The sequence below is a fragment of the Sturnus vulgaris genome, chromosome 7 (genome assembly GCF_052056855.1).
Source record: "Sturnus vulgaris isolate bStuVul1 chromosome 7, bStuVul1.hap1, whole genome shotgun sequence".
NCBI lineage: Eukaryota > Metazoa > Chordata > Aves > Passeriformes > Sturnidae > Sturnus > Sturnus vulgaris.
Genome location: NC_142249.1, coordinates 41,297,300 through 41,311,709, shown reverse-complemented (window position 1 = coordinate 41,311,709; position 14,410 = coordinate 41,297,300). Strand labels below are relative to the sequence as shown.

General features: G+C 50.7%; 1 protein-coding gene across 2 annotated transcripts in view; it reads right to left on the bottom strand.

The window, feature by feature from the left end:
* Positions 1-1,066: 1,066 nt before the first annotated feature.
* The window catches only part of GPD2 (glycerol-3-phosphate dehydrogenase 2), a 50,772-nt gene continuing 37,428 nt past the window's right edge, over positions 1,067-14,410 (bottom strand). For both annotated transcript variants that reach the window (XM_014890656.2, XM_088168460.1), the window contains exons 9-17: positions 13,228-13,421; positions 10,992-11,126; positions 10,110-10,285; positions 9,307-9,438; positions 7,369-7,527; positions 5,549-5,661; positions 5,370-5,448; positions 5,183-5,281; positions 1,067-2,106 (exon numbers count right to left, since the gene is read on the bottom strand). In XM_014890656.2, the coding sequence (XP_014746142.2) occupies positions 1,984-2,106; positions 5,183-5,281; positions 5,370-5,448; positions 5,549-5,661; positions 7,369-7,527; positions 9,307-9,438; positions 10,110-10,285; positions 10,992-11,126; positions 13,228-13,421 (1,210 nt within the window). In that variant the 3' untranslated portion in view covers positions 1,067-1,983. The remainder of the gene's footprint in view (positions 2,107-5,182; positions 5,282-5,369; positions 5,449-5,548; positions 5,662-7,368; positions 7,528-9,306; positions 9,439-10,109; positions 10,286-10,991; positions 11,127-13,227; positions 13,422-14,410) is intronic.

The following is a 14,410-nucleotide window of genomic DNA, read 5'->3' as shown; positions in this document are numbered from 1 at the left end:
ATATTTTTTCTTTACAAAAAACCTGTTCAATAATGGAAGTCTTTTTTCTTCCCATAACCTGGAAAAGGTCTTGTGACTTTTACCTTGTTGTTTCTTTCCCTTAAACTTTTGTTAATAGTAGAATCCTGAAGCCTTTCCCTCACCCACTGAGCCAAAATGACTGTGTGTTACACGTTCATTTCCCTCCATTCTGCAGGACGGGCGAAATCTGTGCCTTTGGAAACACGAACATTCCATCCTTCACCCCAGCATTGTGGGGCACAGCTCAGAAGGAACAAAGCCCTCTGTTCATTCAAACATCCTCGAGGTGTCAGATGTGCCAACTCCCCCTTCCTCAGCCCCTGCTCCAACCTGAACAACATCAAAAAACCAAACTGGACATGCAAAAACCATCTGCACAGTTTAATATTTTTTTTGAAGGGCTCTGTTTCTGCAGCCAAACACTCACTGAGCCACATCCCACCACTGCTCACATCTGCACTGGGGTCTGGAACCATCTTCCCTGGTAAAATATCCAAGGAATCCTTGCTGCTCACTCCTGCCCTGTTATTTTCCATCAGTGCACGTGGTGATACCAGTTAAATACATCACATTTTACTTCAGCAGGGATTCTGACCCCCGGGAAGTGAGGCTTGGTTTGAGGTGGAAATTGCTCTGCTCAGGGAATCCAGCAGATGCCAAATCCAGCAGCAAACCAGATTTCCCTGCCTTGTTCTGCATCAGGCAGGAACCTCCCAGCTGATCTCAGCCCAGCCCAGCAGCAGGAGGACAACAGGCAGGAACAGCAGTGCTGCAAACAGCTCCAGTGAGGGCTCCGTGCTTTGGTTTTTTCTTTAACCTGCTGAAAAACAGCTAGGAAAAATCCTAGAAAAGTTAGCAGGATGCAAGACACACACTTTGACTTTTTTCGCTGTGTTTGAGCATTTTTAAATTAACATTTAAGACTGTTGTGCTACCAAAACCTGCCCCATCATCAAGGTTTGCCCCAAACTTGAAGCACTTTTTTAGCACAAAACACCTTTTGCCTTTATTTCATTGCACAAAGCACCACCTGCAGCCAATGCCATTTGTTAGAGGCAGTTTATTTGTGTTAACAGGGGAGAAGGGAAGCTGCTCCCAGCTTTCAGCTACATTATGACCCCGGGTGAGTAATGCAGGTGTCTCGTTTTCCAGCTGCAGTTTCTGAGTGCTGGCACCACTGGGGCACCAGGGCAAACCTGTCACCCACAGGAGGCTCAGGACAGGTCTGGACCAGCCCCCAGCAGCCAGGAAGGGCTGGGTTTGTTGCTCTGGAATGGGATCTCCACCCCAGAGCACAGCTTTCCCTCCCGTGCTCCTTGCTGAAGAGGCAGAAGCAGCTTCGAGATTTTGCATGTGCAGAACTCAGCGTGTTTGAGGGGAGGATTCACTCTGAGCACCTCGTGCTCTCAAGGTGAAGGTGAAACAAACGTTAATGGGGCAAGGCAGGACGTGCCTGAGGGAGCACCCAAATCCCTGCAGGGCCCTGCTGAGCCAGCACCCAAATCCCTGCAGGACCCCTGGCAGCACACCTGGCACTGGAGCACATCTGGCACTGCTGCACATCTGGCACTGCTGCACATCTGGCACTGCAGGACCCTGCACTGCTGCACATCTGGCACTGCAGGACCCTGCTGAACCCCTGGCAGCACAGCTGGCACTGCTGAACCCCTGGCACTGCTGCACATCTGGCACTGCAGGACCCTGCTGAAAACCTGGCAGCACAGCTGGCACTGCTGAACCCCTGGCACTGCAGCACATCTGGCACTGCAGGGCCCTACTGAACCCCTGGCAGCACAGCTGGCAGCACAGCTGGCACTGCAGGACCCCACCCACCCCACGGCCACGTCCCGGAGCAGTAAGGAGATCATTAATGAAGGAGACAATGACGAACGCACCGAAGTCTTTCGGGAGGCCCAGCCCAGGGGGATGAGGAGCCCCGGGCGGTCGTGGCTCCGCCCTGGCTCAGAGCCCCCCTCCGCTGCGGTCCACGGGGATGGCCTGGCGCCGCAGGTTCTCCTCGGCACTCTTCATCAGCACGGCCAGCCTGCTGCCAGACACACGGCCCTTCTGGATGGCACTCATCAGCTGGGGACACGGGGACAGGGGCACGGCGTCACCCAGGGCTGCCAGCCCTGCTGCTGGGCACAGAGCCACAGCGCTGAGCACACGCACACCCCCCGAACCCCCAAACTGCAAACCCCACCTGCCCCCAGAGCCCTGGCCCAGGCTCTTCACACTGCCCAGCAAAACCAGACACTGCTCTGGACAGGCCTGGCTGGCAGGAAGAGCCAAATATGATCCACTGGGAAGCAGTGCAGGCACCACCAGTGCAGGCACCACCAGTGCAGGCACCACCAGTGCAGGCACCACCAGTGCAGCATCACTGGGCTTCCTCCCACGACATTTCAGGATGTGGGATAACCCAGCAGCAGCACAGGCTTTCTTTGGTTATTTGTGATAACCCAGCAGCAGCACAGGCTTTCTTTGGTTATTTGTGATAACCCAGCAGCAGCACAGGCTTTCTTTGGTTATTTGTGGTATCTGAAGGATGCAGCTCACAGAAGATTCAGGATTTTTTTTTTTCTATTTAGGAGGAAATTGTGCCCTGTGAGGATGGGGAGCCCCTGGCACAGGGTGCCCAGAGAAGCTGTGGCTGCCCCTGGATCCCTGGAAATGCCCCAGGCCAGGCTGGAATAACCTGATCCAGTGGAAGGTGTCCCTGGCCCTGGCTTGAAAATGAGCTTTAAGGTCCCTCCCAACCCACATCATGCAGGGATTTCATGATTCCTGATCCACCACTGATCCCAGACCTGCCCTTTTCCACCCACACCTTTCTCTGGAGAGACACTGTACTTGACTCCCACAATTCTTTCAAATCCAAATTCCTCTATAGACTTTTAAAACTAATTTGCCTTTAAGTCCTGGAAGCTGGACTCTGCTCCCTCCCAGTGAAAGCACACTAGTGCTAAGATTTTAGTTAATTCTCTTTTATCCCACGGATAAAGCCAGCATTAGAGCTGAAATTACCTGCAGCCAGCTCTGCAGAGAGCCCTGGGGAAGCAGTCTGCACTTGCCAAATGCAATTTCTTACTCCCACTGACTGCAGGGATCCTTCCCCACAGGAAAAGCTGCTCATTACACCTGCAGCTGGAGCTGTGCAGATGTGCTGTGGCCTCCTCCCAAAGCCAGAGCCACAGAGAAGGCCAGGCACAGACAGGGATCTGCCTGGCACTGGCACTGTGGCTCAGTCACCCTCCTGGGCCACCAGCCTGCCAGAGTCTTGGGGCCATGTGCCAAGGAGGAACGGGATGGGCTTGGAGGTCCCTTCCCACCCAAACCATTCTGGCATTCCGTGCCTCCTCCCGATTTAACGAGGGCTTGTTGCCTTTACATCACCCCAGGGGCACTGGCAGCACCAGGGCCACTCAGTGCCAGCCCACTGGGCTCCCCCAGCACCGTGCAGGTGGCCCAGGCCAGCCCTGCTCTGCTCCCAGCTTAGAGCCAGCCAGCCCCCAGGTACACCCTGCTCGATTTTCCAGCACAAACCTCCACAAATATTTGCCCAGGGCTCGCACAAGTTCTGCGCTCAAACGCAATTACTTGAAAGTTTTCAGAAAGCAAACACCCAAGTGTTGGGCCCTGACTTAACAGATCCATTAAAAAATTCAACAAACATTTAATGTATTTTGCTCCTTCCATGGCAACCCCAGCTCCTTTCAGTGTCACCCTTCCTGCTGAGCCCTGAGTGCTTCCCTGGAGCAGTGCAGGGCACAGGAGGGGGCTCAGCAGCCACAGAGTGCCACAGCTCTGCCCAAGCCACGGTGAAATCCTCCTCAGCACTGCCTGGCCCTGGCAGTGCACAGGGATGCTGTGGGGCTGCCAATCCCTGGTGACACTGGCCAGCCTGGCAAGAAAACCCCACAACGCCCCCAAAGCCCAGAGAACAACAATTACTGGTGGTTTCAGCTCCTCAGCCAATGCACCAGCCTGACCAAATCCAGGAAGGTCAGCCCTGCAGAGAGGCTGCCCCAGGGGAAGGGGAAGGTTTCCAGTGCAGCTACAGGGGTGGCCCTTCCCAGAGCCTGAGCCCAGCTGGGCTCTCTCTGCCACTTGAACTGACCAGCAAAAACTCCCAAAGCCACTCAGGGTCCTCCTTCTCCCCTGGTTTGTTTGGTTTGGTTTTTCCCCTTCCCCCAAGCTCACTGCAGCTCCTCAGCTCAATTGCTGCATTTTAGGCAAATAAATACTCCTTTTTGCTAATGCTGGACACAACCTGTGAAAATTTTCTGCATTTAGATTCAACAATGCTGCTCTTATCCCCAGCTCATCTCCAGAGAGACAATTACCATTTCCTTTGCCTTGATCTTGTTTGTTTAACTTGACACAGTGAAGAAAGGGCTGACATTGACCAAAATCCCCAGCATTAATTTCTCTCCTGTTTGGCATTCATCATTGCCACTGGGCAGGGGAGACACAGCAGGTCTGAAATACCACCCCAAAAAAGACTCCTCAAACACCATCCCAGCTGACAAACTGCATGTGCAAAGGGAGCACCCTTGGGTCTGCTTGAAACCCCCCCAAAAAGCAGAGGCATGTCATTTTTTTCAGTGAGACTGGGACAATTTAGCCAATCCAGGAGTTAAAATGGGTTATAGGGCCTGGATGGGCTCTAACTACAAGCTCATTCTTTATAATATTCTGTCTATTATTTAGTCATTTAGTTTATTATTATTATGCTTATATTGCTATTTATTATTATAAATATTTGGTTATCTAGTTGCTTATTATTCAGGTTCTGAGTTTACCCATTTTTATAACAACTCTTAACAGCTGTGGGTAAAGTCAGTATGCACTCTGTGCCATGCACCTTCCAGTGGACACCTGTATCATTTCAAATGCATTCAAACAGCATTTCTGGGCTTAAAAAGCCAAATTCAGGTCTGGACTGGGGCACACTGTGTAAATTGGACCTGTTCTTTGAGTCTGACTGGGGAAAAAAAAAAAACAAACCTGAATTTTCAAGCTGCTTGAGGCTGACCCCTTGTACCAACAGCACAGGTGACCCTGCCCTGGTGTCCAGGGCATGAGCAGGGGCAGGAATTCCCCGAGCTGTGTCTGCAGTTTCCAAGAGCAGCCTGTCCTGCAGCAGGGCAGCACGTACCTGCAGGAACTCGTTGAGCTCCACCTGCCCGTTCTTGTTGAGATCCACCTCGTTGAGGATCTCGTGCAGGTTGTTCTCGTCCATCTGCACGCTGATGCTCTGCACACAACAACACAGCACAGGGGCTCAGCACCCTGGGGCTCCCCCGGGCTGCTCCCACAGGCACCCCGAGCACGGGGCAGCTCACCTGCAGCACCCTCTGCACGTCCAGGATGGTTATGAAGCCCTTCTTGTCCTTGTCGAACATGTGGAACCTCTTCTTGTACCTGCACGGGAGGGGCTGCACTGAGGGCTGCAATAAAGGCTGCAGGGGCTGCAGTAAAGGCTGCAGGGACAGCAGCACAGGAGCTCTCCTGCCCCACTCACCTCTCAATATCTGCAGGGGCCAGGCTGATCTCAGAGCTGTCTGTTAACTGATCTGTTTTCACTTTGTAGCCCATCTCGTAGTACAGAAACCTTTTAGCAGCTTCAAGCTGTTCCTGCAATGGAAACATCAAAGCTGGGTATCTGAGCAGCAGCAAGCTCTTACACAAGTATTTATTTTTTTATACTTTATTATTGGGTACTTCCACTTCACCAGTGCTTTTCTAAGGTCCCAAAACTAAGCAGATGTCAGCTGAAAAGCATCAAAAAGTTAAACTTAGGCACTTTTTACTCTTGGGAAAAGGTATCCAGGCTAGTAAAGACTAATTTCTGTGTAAATGCCTCTAGGACCATCCACACTTTCAGTCACACACATTCTGTCTGCCCCTTTCAGGAAGAAATGGCCTTTTTAGGCCAGGCCTACAATATGTCATTTCTCTCCCAATTGGTATCTTAGTGTGAGGATTCACCCAGCTGTCCAAAATCAGAAAAAATAATCAGGGAGCTCAACACCAGGCAGGTTACAGGAGCATCCTTTGCTGAGGCAGATCTGTTGGAAAGTGTCAGAAATGCAAAATAACTGACAGGAATAGGACAGCAATGCCAAGCCTGCTTTCATTCCTAAGGCTGGGGAGCAACAGGATACAGATCTTCCCCATCCCACCCATTCCAGAGCCATTTGATAAAGTCTTTAGAGTGAAATGCACCAAGTGGCTCATCCTCCCAAGAATAAAACATCACTTGTAGTTTTCTATTCAACCAAGTTGCCCAGAAAGTTGGTTTTTTTTTCTCTTTTTCCTAAATATTATTTTAGACTGGAAACCCAGAGGGAGCACCAAGAGCTTGCACCTGTAACTCACTGGGGCCTGGCCTGAACAACAACATTTTCCAGCACCAAAGGGACTGACAGCAAACTAAGCCAAGCTACCACCCACAGCACAGAGACTTTCTGAATTTGTCATCTCTTCCAAGCAGTGAGAAGTTTTGTTGCTTGATATTATTCATTTTTTTTGTGTGTGCTGAGCAGTGCTTTGCCTGTTGAATAAACAGGGTTTTTCCCACTTCTCTCTAAAAAAATTTCTTCCCAAACCAATTAAGAAAAAAAACTGCTTGGGTTTGCTTCCTGGGGGAAGCAAAGGGGCTTTTGGAGATTTTCTCCCAAATTTGCTTTAAACCAGGACAGGTCGTTAACACCAAAACCCCTCAAACAAAACAAAGCAGCTCCAGGGCTGGAAAGGGTTTTCCCTGTTGAATACATAGGCTTATTCCACTTCTCTCTAAAAAAATTTCTTCCCAAACCGATCAAGAAAAAAAAAAAACACTTGAGTTTGCTTCTTGGGGGAGATTTTCTCCCAAATTTGCTTTAAACCAGGACAAGTCATTAACACCGAAACCCCTCGAAGAAAACCAAGCAGCTCCAGGGCTGGAAAGGGTTTTGCCTGTTGAATAAACAGGTTTATTCACTTCTCTCTAAAAAAATTTCTTCCCAAACCGATTAAGAAATAAACTGCTTGAGTTTGCCTCTTGGGGGAGATTTTCTCCTAAAGTTGCCCTAAACCAGGACAGATGGTAACACTGAAACCCCTCAAAGAAAACCGATTGGCTCCAGGGCTGGGAAGGGTTTTGTCTGCTGAATACACAGATTTATTCACTTCTCTCTAAAAAAATTTCTTCCCAAACAAATTAAGAAATTGGTTGGGTTTGCCTCTTGGGGGAGATTTTCTCCCAAATTTGCCCTAAACCCGGACAAGTCGTTAACGCCAAAACCCCTCAAAGAAAACCAATGGGCTCCAGGGCTGGGAAGGGCCCTGTGCTCTCTGTACCTTCTTCTTCTGCTCACACCAGTGCAGCTCCCTGGCCATGATGTCCACGATCCTGGGCAGGGCCTCCTCGGCAGCCTGCACGTTGAGGAAGGCCAGGCGCGTGCGGCGGGAGATGACGTCCACGGCGGTGCGCGCGTATTCCTTCACCCCGTACACCACCTATGGCACGGGGACACCTCAGTGCTGCCATTCCTGCCCTCAACCTGCTCATCACCACGCCTCAAGGCTGTGGGAAAAGCCTTGGCAGTAGGGGAGAGTGAAAAAAAAAAAAAAAAAAATCACCCCCCAAAATCTTCCTGTTCTGGTACGGTGATTGTGATAATTGATAAAAGATTAATCACGAAAGCGTCGGGGTTTGTATAAATCAGAATACTGAGCTCTGAAGTGAAGCATGGACACTGGATAATGGAAATTATATGATAAAATCATTCTGGTTAAAATCACCTTGTTATGTTATATTATGTTGTATTATGTTACACTATGTTATGTTTTCCAAATGAGTTGTATCAGCTACCAGCTTGCAAAATCAGACTTCCCAAAAAGCCCTTCCTGCCTTTGTCTGATCAATGCTGATCAATGATTTTCCAATAGCCCTTCCTGCCTTTGTCTGATCAATGCTGCCTATCCCAAAAACCAGACTCCCAGAACTTCTCTGGTGGTTATCTACAAGGCCCAGATGGCTGTGACTGATTATCAGCCAAAGGCTTTGTGAATTTGTGTAAGGATGTTTATTCAAACACCACTGCTTATGACAACAAAAATCCAAAAAATTGTTGACTACACCGAGAACCCACAGTATAAGTAGAGGCTGCAAACCAAGGTTGGGTGGAGCATGGAGTGGGCGGGGACCCCTCACGTTCCCCAGCACTGCTTGCTCTTTCTATATCAAATAAAACAATCTAAATTCTGCTGAATATCGAGACTTTTGTCTCTCATTTATAACAGTGACCATTGCCAGAAAGTTCTCTGCTTCCCTTGTTGTCACTGGTTCCTTTTTGCTGCAATAATTTTAATATTCCTAATCTCCCTTCCCTATCGGATCCCCTCCCTAAACTCCACCCTAATTCCTCCCCCAAGTTTATAAATACCCTGCCATGCCCTAACACTTTTCACCATTGCCCTCGTGCATGGACCAAGCCTCCCTGGACCATCTTTCCCAGTTCATTCAGTACAAACTGTATGGCAGTTCGTTATTTTCAAGTATTAAAATTTTTTAGTTCCCAAACAATCGGGTCAGATTTTCTTTCTGCATAAAATCACCGAGTTCAGTGAAGCCACTGACCCTGACAGCCAGGCTAGGACTGGCCAGAGGCATCACCTTGAGCTTGAAGGTTTTGTGCTCTGCTTGGGTGTGCAGCTTTTAGTTTTATATTAAGAATTACTAGGATCTTTTCACAGGGTGGTGAAGACAAAAATTCCAGCTGGAGACTCAAGGACAATCTCTTCAAACTTCTGGCCCTAAGCATGAAAAACGTGGAAAGAGGAGGGTGGGCAAGCAAGCAAACGAGGATGATGATGATGATGATGATGATGATGACAGCCTCATGATTTGAGGCTGTCCTAGGTTACAATGTAAGCCCAGCAGTGTGTGTTCCATCCCAGCTGTTAAACCAGCTGGGGTTTGGATCTTTATCTCCTGTTCATGGCTCAGACCCCCAGAGCAGGGCTGGGAAAGCTCCCTGCTCCTTGGAACATTTTATAGAATCCACCTGGGATCAAATGTTTGTATATGAAGTAAAAAAATAGGTGCTATATGATTATTTAATTCTGCATAAATACATGTGTATATATTGATACATAAACATAAAGGGTGCCCCAGGAACAGGCACAGAGAAAATCTTGGTCTCCCCAAAGGAAAGGGCTCAAGGGGTGTTCCACAGAGCCACCTGCTCATCCCAAGGACACAAGCACAGAAGGTGACATGGTTTTCCCACATACCTCAGCTTCAATGTAAGGGAATTCAGACACCAGACGTTTCCCAACAATAGGCCACCTCTTCCCTGTCACCTGGGCTATTTTGGCCACCTCAAAAGCCTTGTCCCCGTAGGTGGAAGCCAGGTGCTGAGCCACCTGTGGAGAGGAAAACAAACCCAGCATGCTTTGAAGGCACATGAAAGACACATTTTCCGTGCCCATTCTCTCATCCCCCATAACAAACAGGCAGCCAGGGGTACTGGAGTGTCACAGTGTGGGAGGAAGCTCAGAGCTGAGGGAGGCTGGATCAGCAGAGCCCTGCAGTGTCTGTGCCAGCAGGACTGAGAGCCCAACTCTCCTGAGCCTGAGTGTGCCAGGTGTGCCCAAGTGCATCTGAGTCTGCCTGGGTGTGCCTGGGGGTGACTGGGTGTGCCTGGGTGTGTCTGAGTGTGGCCGGGTGTGCCTGGGTGTGCCTGAGTGTGCCCGGGTGTGTCTGAGTGTGCCTGGGTGTGCCTGAGTGTGCCCGGGTGTCTCTGAGTGTGCCCAGGTGTGCCCGGGTGTGTCTGGGTGTGTGTGAATGTCAGACTCTGTCTGACTGTGCCCGAGTGTATCAGCCTGACCACGGCTGCTGCACAGCTTGTGGGGTTTCCAGACTGCAGCAAGTCAGTGAAACAGCCAAGATTAGGAGGAAGGAAAAGGGGAAGATGATGATGAACAATCAGTACCTTTATTTCTGTTGGAGCTGTCTCTGATGGGGCTCACCTTTGCCCAAGCCATGCTGGTGTTGGATTTAGGGGAAGACCAAACCCCTCCAAGCCAGGACTCACCTCACTTTCCAGCCCATAGTCCTGGACCAGCCTGATGTAGAGCGTGGGGCTCCAGTCCTGAGCCCCCTCCAGCTGCAGCCCCATGGTCTGGCAGGAGCCTGCCTGCAGGTTGTGCTCCCTGATGGCTGCATCGATGGTGTCCCGGGCCATGGCACGGTACGTGGTCCACTTCCCTCCTGGGGATCACACACACACCTCGTTATTTGGGCAAAGCAGGGAGGGAACTGCTGCCTGGAAAGGCTGGCCTGCAACAGACACTAGGCAGAGCAAAAGGAATATAATAGGAATTTATTGAAAGGATAAAATAGGAATTTATTGAAAGGATTCACCATGGGCAGTGCAAGAGCCCGGCCAGGGCTGCACCCAAATCAAATCCCAGATGGATCCTGGTCACGAGTTTTACACTTTTATAAGTTTTGGTTCATCTTGGGGTTAATTGTCCAAGCACAGCTCCAGGTTATGAAGTCTCAGCCCCTGCCTTGCCCCCTATCCCTTGCTGTTGTTTCTGCTTTTTGGGTATGAGTTGTCCTTGATTCTCTATCTAGAAAGGAATTGTTTTGTCCAACCACTCTGCCAAGAGACATTACTAACACCTAATATGAAGTTTCAGAGTTACACACTAAGCAGCAGAGATATAAATATAAATATAAAATATAAAAGCTAAAACCCAAGGCATCAAGGCCTTTACCAGGTCAAGCTGTGACACACTACAGACATCCCTCTGTATTTCATGTATCACATCACTGGTGCCAGGCTTGCTCCAGCCAGTCCTGCTGCCACTGACAGAGCAGTTTCTGGGTACAAGAATCACCTCAGACCAAGACTGGTGTATGAAGTAGCCCGGGGAAGCCCAGCGAGCTGGGGCAGAAGAAGGGGCCGTACCTGCAATGGTGATGAGGCCGCTGGCACTGACGGTCACCACGTGGTTGCGGGACAGGGACTGCGTGTCCTTGGAGTCGGGGTTGGTGACCAGGGGCCGGATGCCACTCCAGGCTGCCAGCACGTCTCCTCTTCTCACTGTGCAGAGCCACACTGAGCCCGGGGTGCCCAGAGCTCCCACTGGGCTGCTGGGCACTGCCAGGGGCTGCTGCACGCCCTGCTGGGCCCTGAGCGGCCCCCAGAGCCGGGCATGAGCTGGGCTATGGAACCCCAGAGTCACTGATGCTGGAAAAGCCCTCCCAGGCCGTGGAGTCCCACCTGTACCTATGCCCACCTTGTCACCAGCCCAGAGCACTCAGTGCCACCTCCAGGTGTTCCCTGGACAGCTTCAGGGATGGGCACTCCAAACCTCCCTGGGCAGCTCCAGCCTGAGCCTCCTTTCCATGAAAATTCTTCCCAATGAGCCTGAACAGTCCTTACATTACATTTTATAAACCACAATGAAGTTTGTTACACGAGTGTAACGTTTCCTTTCAGATCTTCCAAGCTTTCCCTCTAGCTTGAAGGTTATTATCACAAGATTTCCTCTTGACAAGTCATCTTTATCCACAGCCCTCACCCTAAGTGCAGTTACCAATTTGCCTTATACTGAAATCTTTGGAACATGTTTTTAATACAACTTTCAAATTACCAATAATTGAAAAATCACTAAAAGGGTGTAAAAAACATCCCCCAAAGAATAGATTTCCAAAATCAATGGTGCTCTGCCAACGTGTTCAACCTGCCAAAATGAAGTGTTAATCACAGACACAAGATCCTGTATTAGGTTTCTAAACTAATGAAACTCCAGAAAGCAGCACGTGTGACACTGTAATTAAGCAGCTGGAAGGTGTCCAGGCCTGTGGAAGTTGATAACCCTGGCACTGGCTCTGCCAGCACAGCCAGGGCTGTCCAGGCTTGATATGGGCAGTGCTGCTGTATTTCAGCTCCAGCCATCTATAAACAGTAATTGCCCAGGAAAACCAGCACAGGCCCAGCTGTGGGACTGAACTCTTCTGAAGGTGCTGCTGGAAAATATGTGGGAAACATGGAATGGCCTGGCTTGGGACAGACTGACAGCTCAGCCCATCCCATCCCATCCCATCCCATCCCATCCCATCCCATCCCATCCCATCCCATCCCACCCCTGCCATGGCAGGGACACCTTCCACTAGTCCAGAGTGTTCCAAGTCCTGTCCAACCTGGTCCTGGGCACCTCCAGGGATCCAGGGGCAGCCACAGTTGCTCTGGGCACCCTGTGCCAGGGTCTCACCTCCCTCACAGCTGAGAATTTCTTCCCAATATCCCATCTGATTTCTGTCCTAGTCACATTCCCATCTCCCTCCCTGCTCTCCTGTGCTTCCAATACCAAGTGCTGCTCCAGACACTCAACAGGAGCTTCCCTGGACACTTTCAGAACTTCATACAACATTGAGACATCAATTCTCCACTTCAGAAAACAAGGAATTGAGCATTTCCCATCCCCAGACATTGGGTTTAAACCTAAATATGTTACAATGTTCCTGCCCGAGCACTTTTCAGATTTATTTTAATAAATGCAGCAGTACAAACGCTTTCACAGAACAATTTAAATACAGCAAACCCTCACTCTGGAGGGAACATGGCTGCTCAGGGCAGTCACCCTCCCTGGAGGTGCCCAAAGAACAAGTGGAGGTGGCCCTGGAGGACATGTGCTCGTGGTGACAGTGGTGCTGGCTGGACTGGTGATGTGGAACAGCATCACTGCACGGCTCATGCTGACACCTGAGCCATTTAAAGGCACTGGTTCAGACAGCAGAGCACAGCTGCCAGTCACACAAACACTGCAGGCAGGGCAGCAGCACTGCCCAGGCTGGATGGCTGCACTCCCCAGGGAAGGGATCACTCCCCAGGGAAGGGATCACTCCCCAGGGAAGGATCACTCCCCAGGGAAGGGATCACTCCCCAGGGAAGGGATCACTCCCCAGGGAAGGGATCACTCTCCAGGTTGGATCCCTGCTCTCCCCAGGCTGGATCCCTGCTCTCTCCAGGCTGGATCCCTGCTCTCCCCAGGTCGGATCCCTGCTCTCCCCAGGTTGGATCCCTGCTCTCCCCAGGGAAGGGATCACTCTCCAGGTTGGATCCCTGCTCTCCCCAGGTCGGATCCCTGCTCTCCCCAGGCTGGATCCCTGCTCTCCCCAGGTCGGATCCCCAGCCTTACCTTCCACGTCTGCGCCCAGGTAGTTGCGCACTTCGCTCAGGATGAAGTTGATGTCCTCCTCCGTGGGGATGGGGTGGGAGGTGACATCCGTGGGGCTGTCCGTGGTCCCTGCAATCGTCATCTTCTCCCAGGGCAGGAAGAAGATCACTCTGCCATCGCTGGTGGCCGGGTCCAGCAGCCCCATGTTGTCAGGGCTGGAAGAGAGGAGGGGCCTGGCTCAGGAACGGGGTGGTGGCACCTGGGGTCTGTCCTGCACCCCCAGTGCCCAGGTAAGGACTGGGACACCACACCTGTCCTCAGGTAAAGGAGTTAATAAATGAACAAATAATGGATTTCAATGGCCAAGTGTCTTGGGTTGCCAATCAGGCTGTGGCCAGCAGTGTGTGCTCTGTCCCAGCTGTTAAACCAGCTGGGCTTTGGATCTTTATCTCCAAAGGGATCTCTCCTGTTCATGGCTCAGCTGTTAAACCAGCTGGGCTTTGGATCTTTCTCTCCAAAGGGATCTCTCCTGTTCATGGCTCAGCTGTTAAACCAGCTGGGCTTTGGATCTTTCTCTTGCCCACAGCCCATCCTCCCTCCAGGAGATCTCTCCTGTCCATGGCCATGCAGTCCCAGGGCAGGGCTGATCAAATTCCATCATCCCATTGGGAGATGCTCCAGCCAGGGCAGGAGCCGAGCATTTCCTACCCAGATCAAAGGGGAGATTTGGAACAGCAGAGCAGCCTTTTCCCACTGCATCCCAGAGGAAAACCAGAGCCTTGCACATCATCCCTGCAGCTTTGGAGGAAAACTGCACCTTGTGCAGGAGCCCTGCTCCAGCAGAACCACATCTGTCACTGCAGGAGGATGCAGCCACCATGGAATGGGACTGCACCAACCCTGACTGACTGACGGGGGCAGCTGGGATTCTCACTCTGCCAGTGATTTGTTTGTTTTTTGGTTTTTATTACTGTACTTTTATTTTAATTTTCCTAGTAAACTGTTATTCCTATTCCTATATCTCTGCCTGAGAGCCCCTTAATTTCAAAATTACAATAATTTGGAGGGAGGGGGTTTACATTGTCCATTTCAAGAGAGGTTCCTGCCTTTCTTTACAAACTCCTGTCTTTGAAACCAGGACACCAAGCCATGGCTTTAAACACAGATATCCCAGAAGTCTGGGGAATCAAGGCCTGTGGATGTT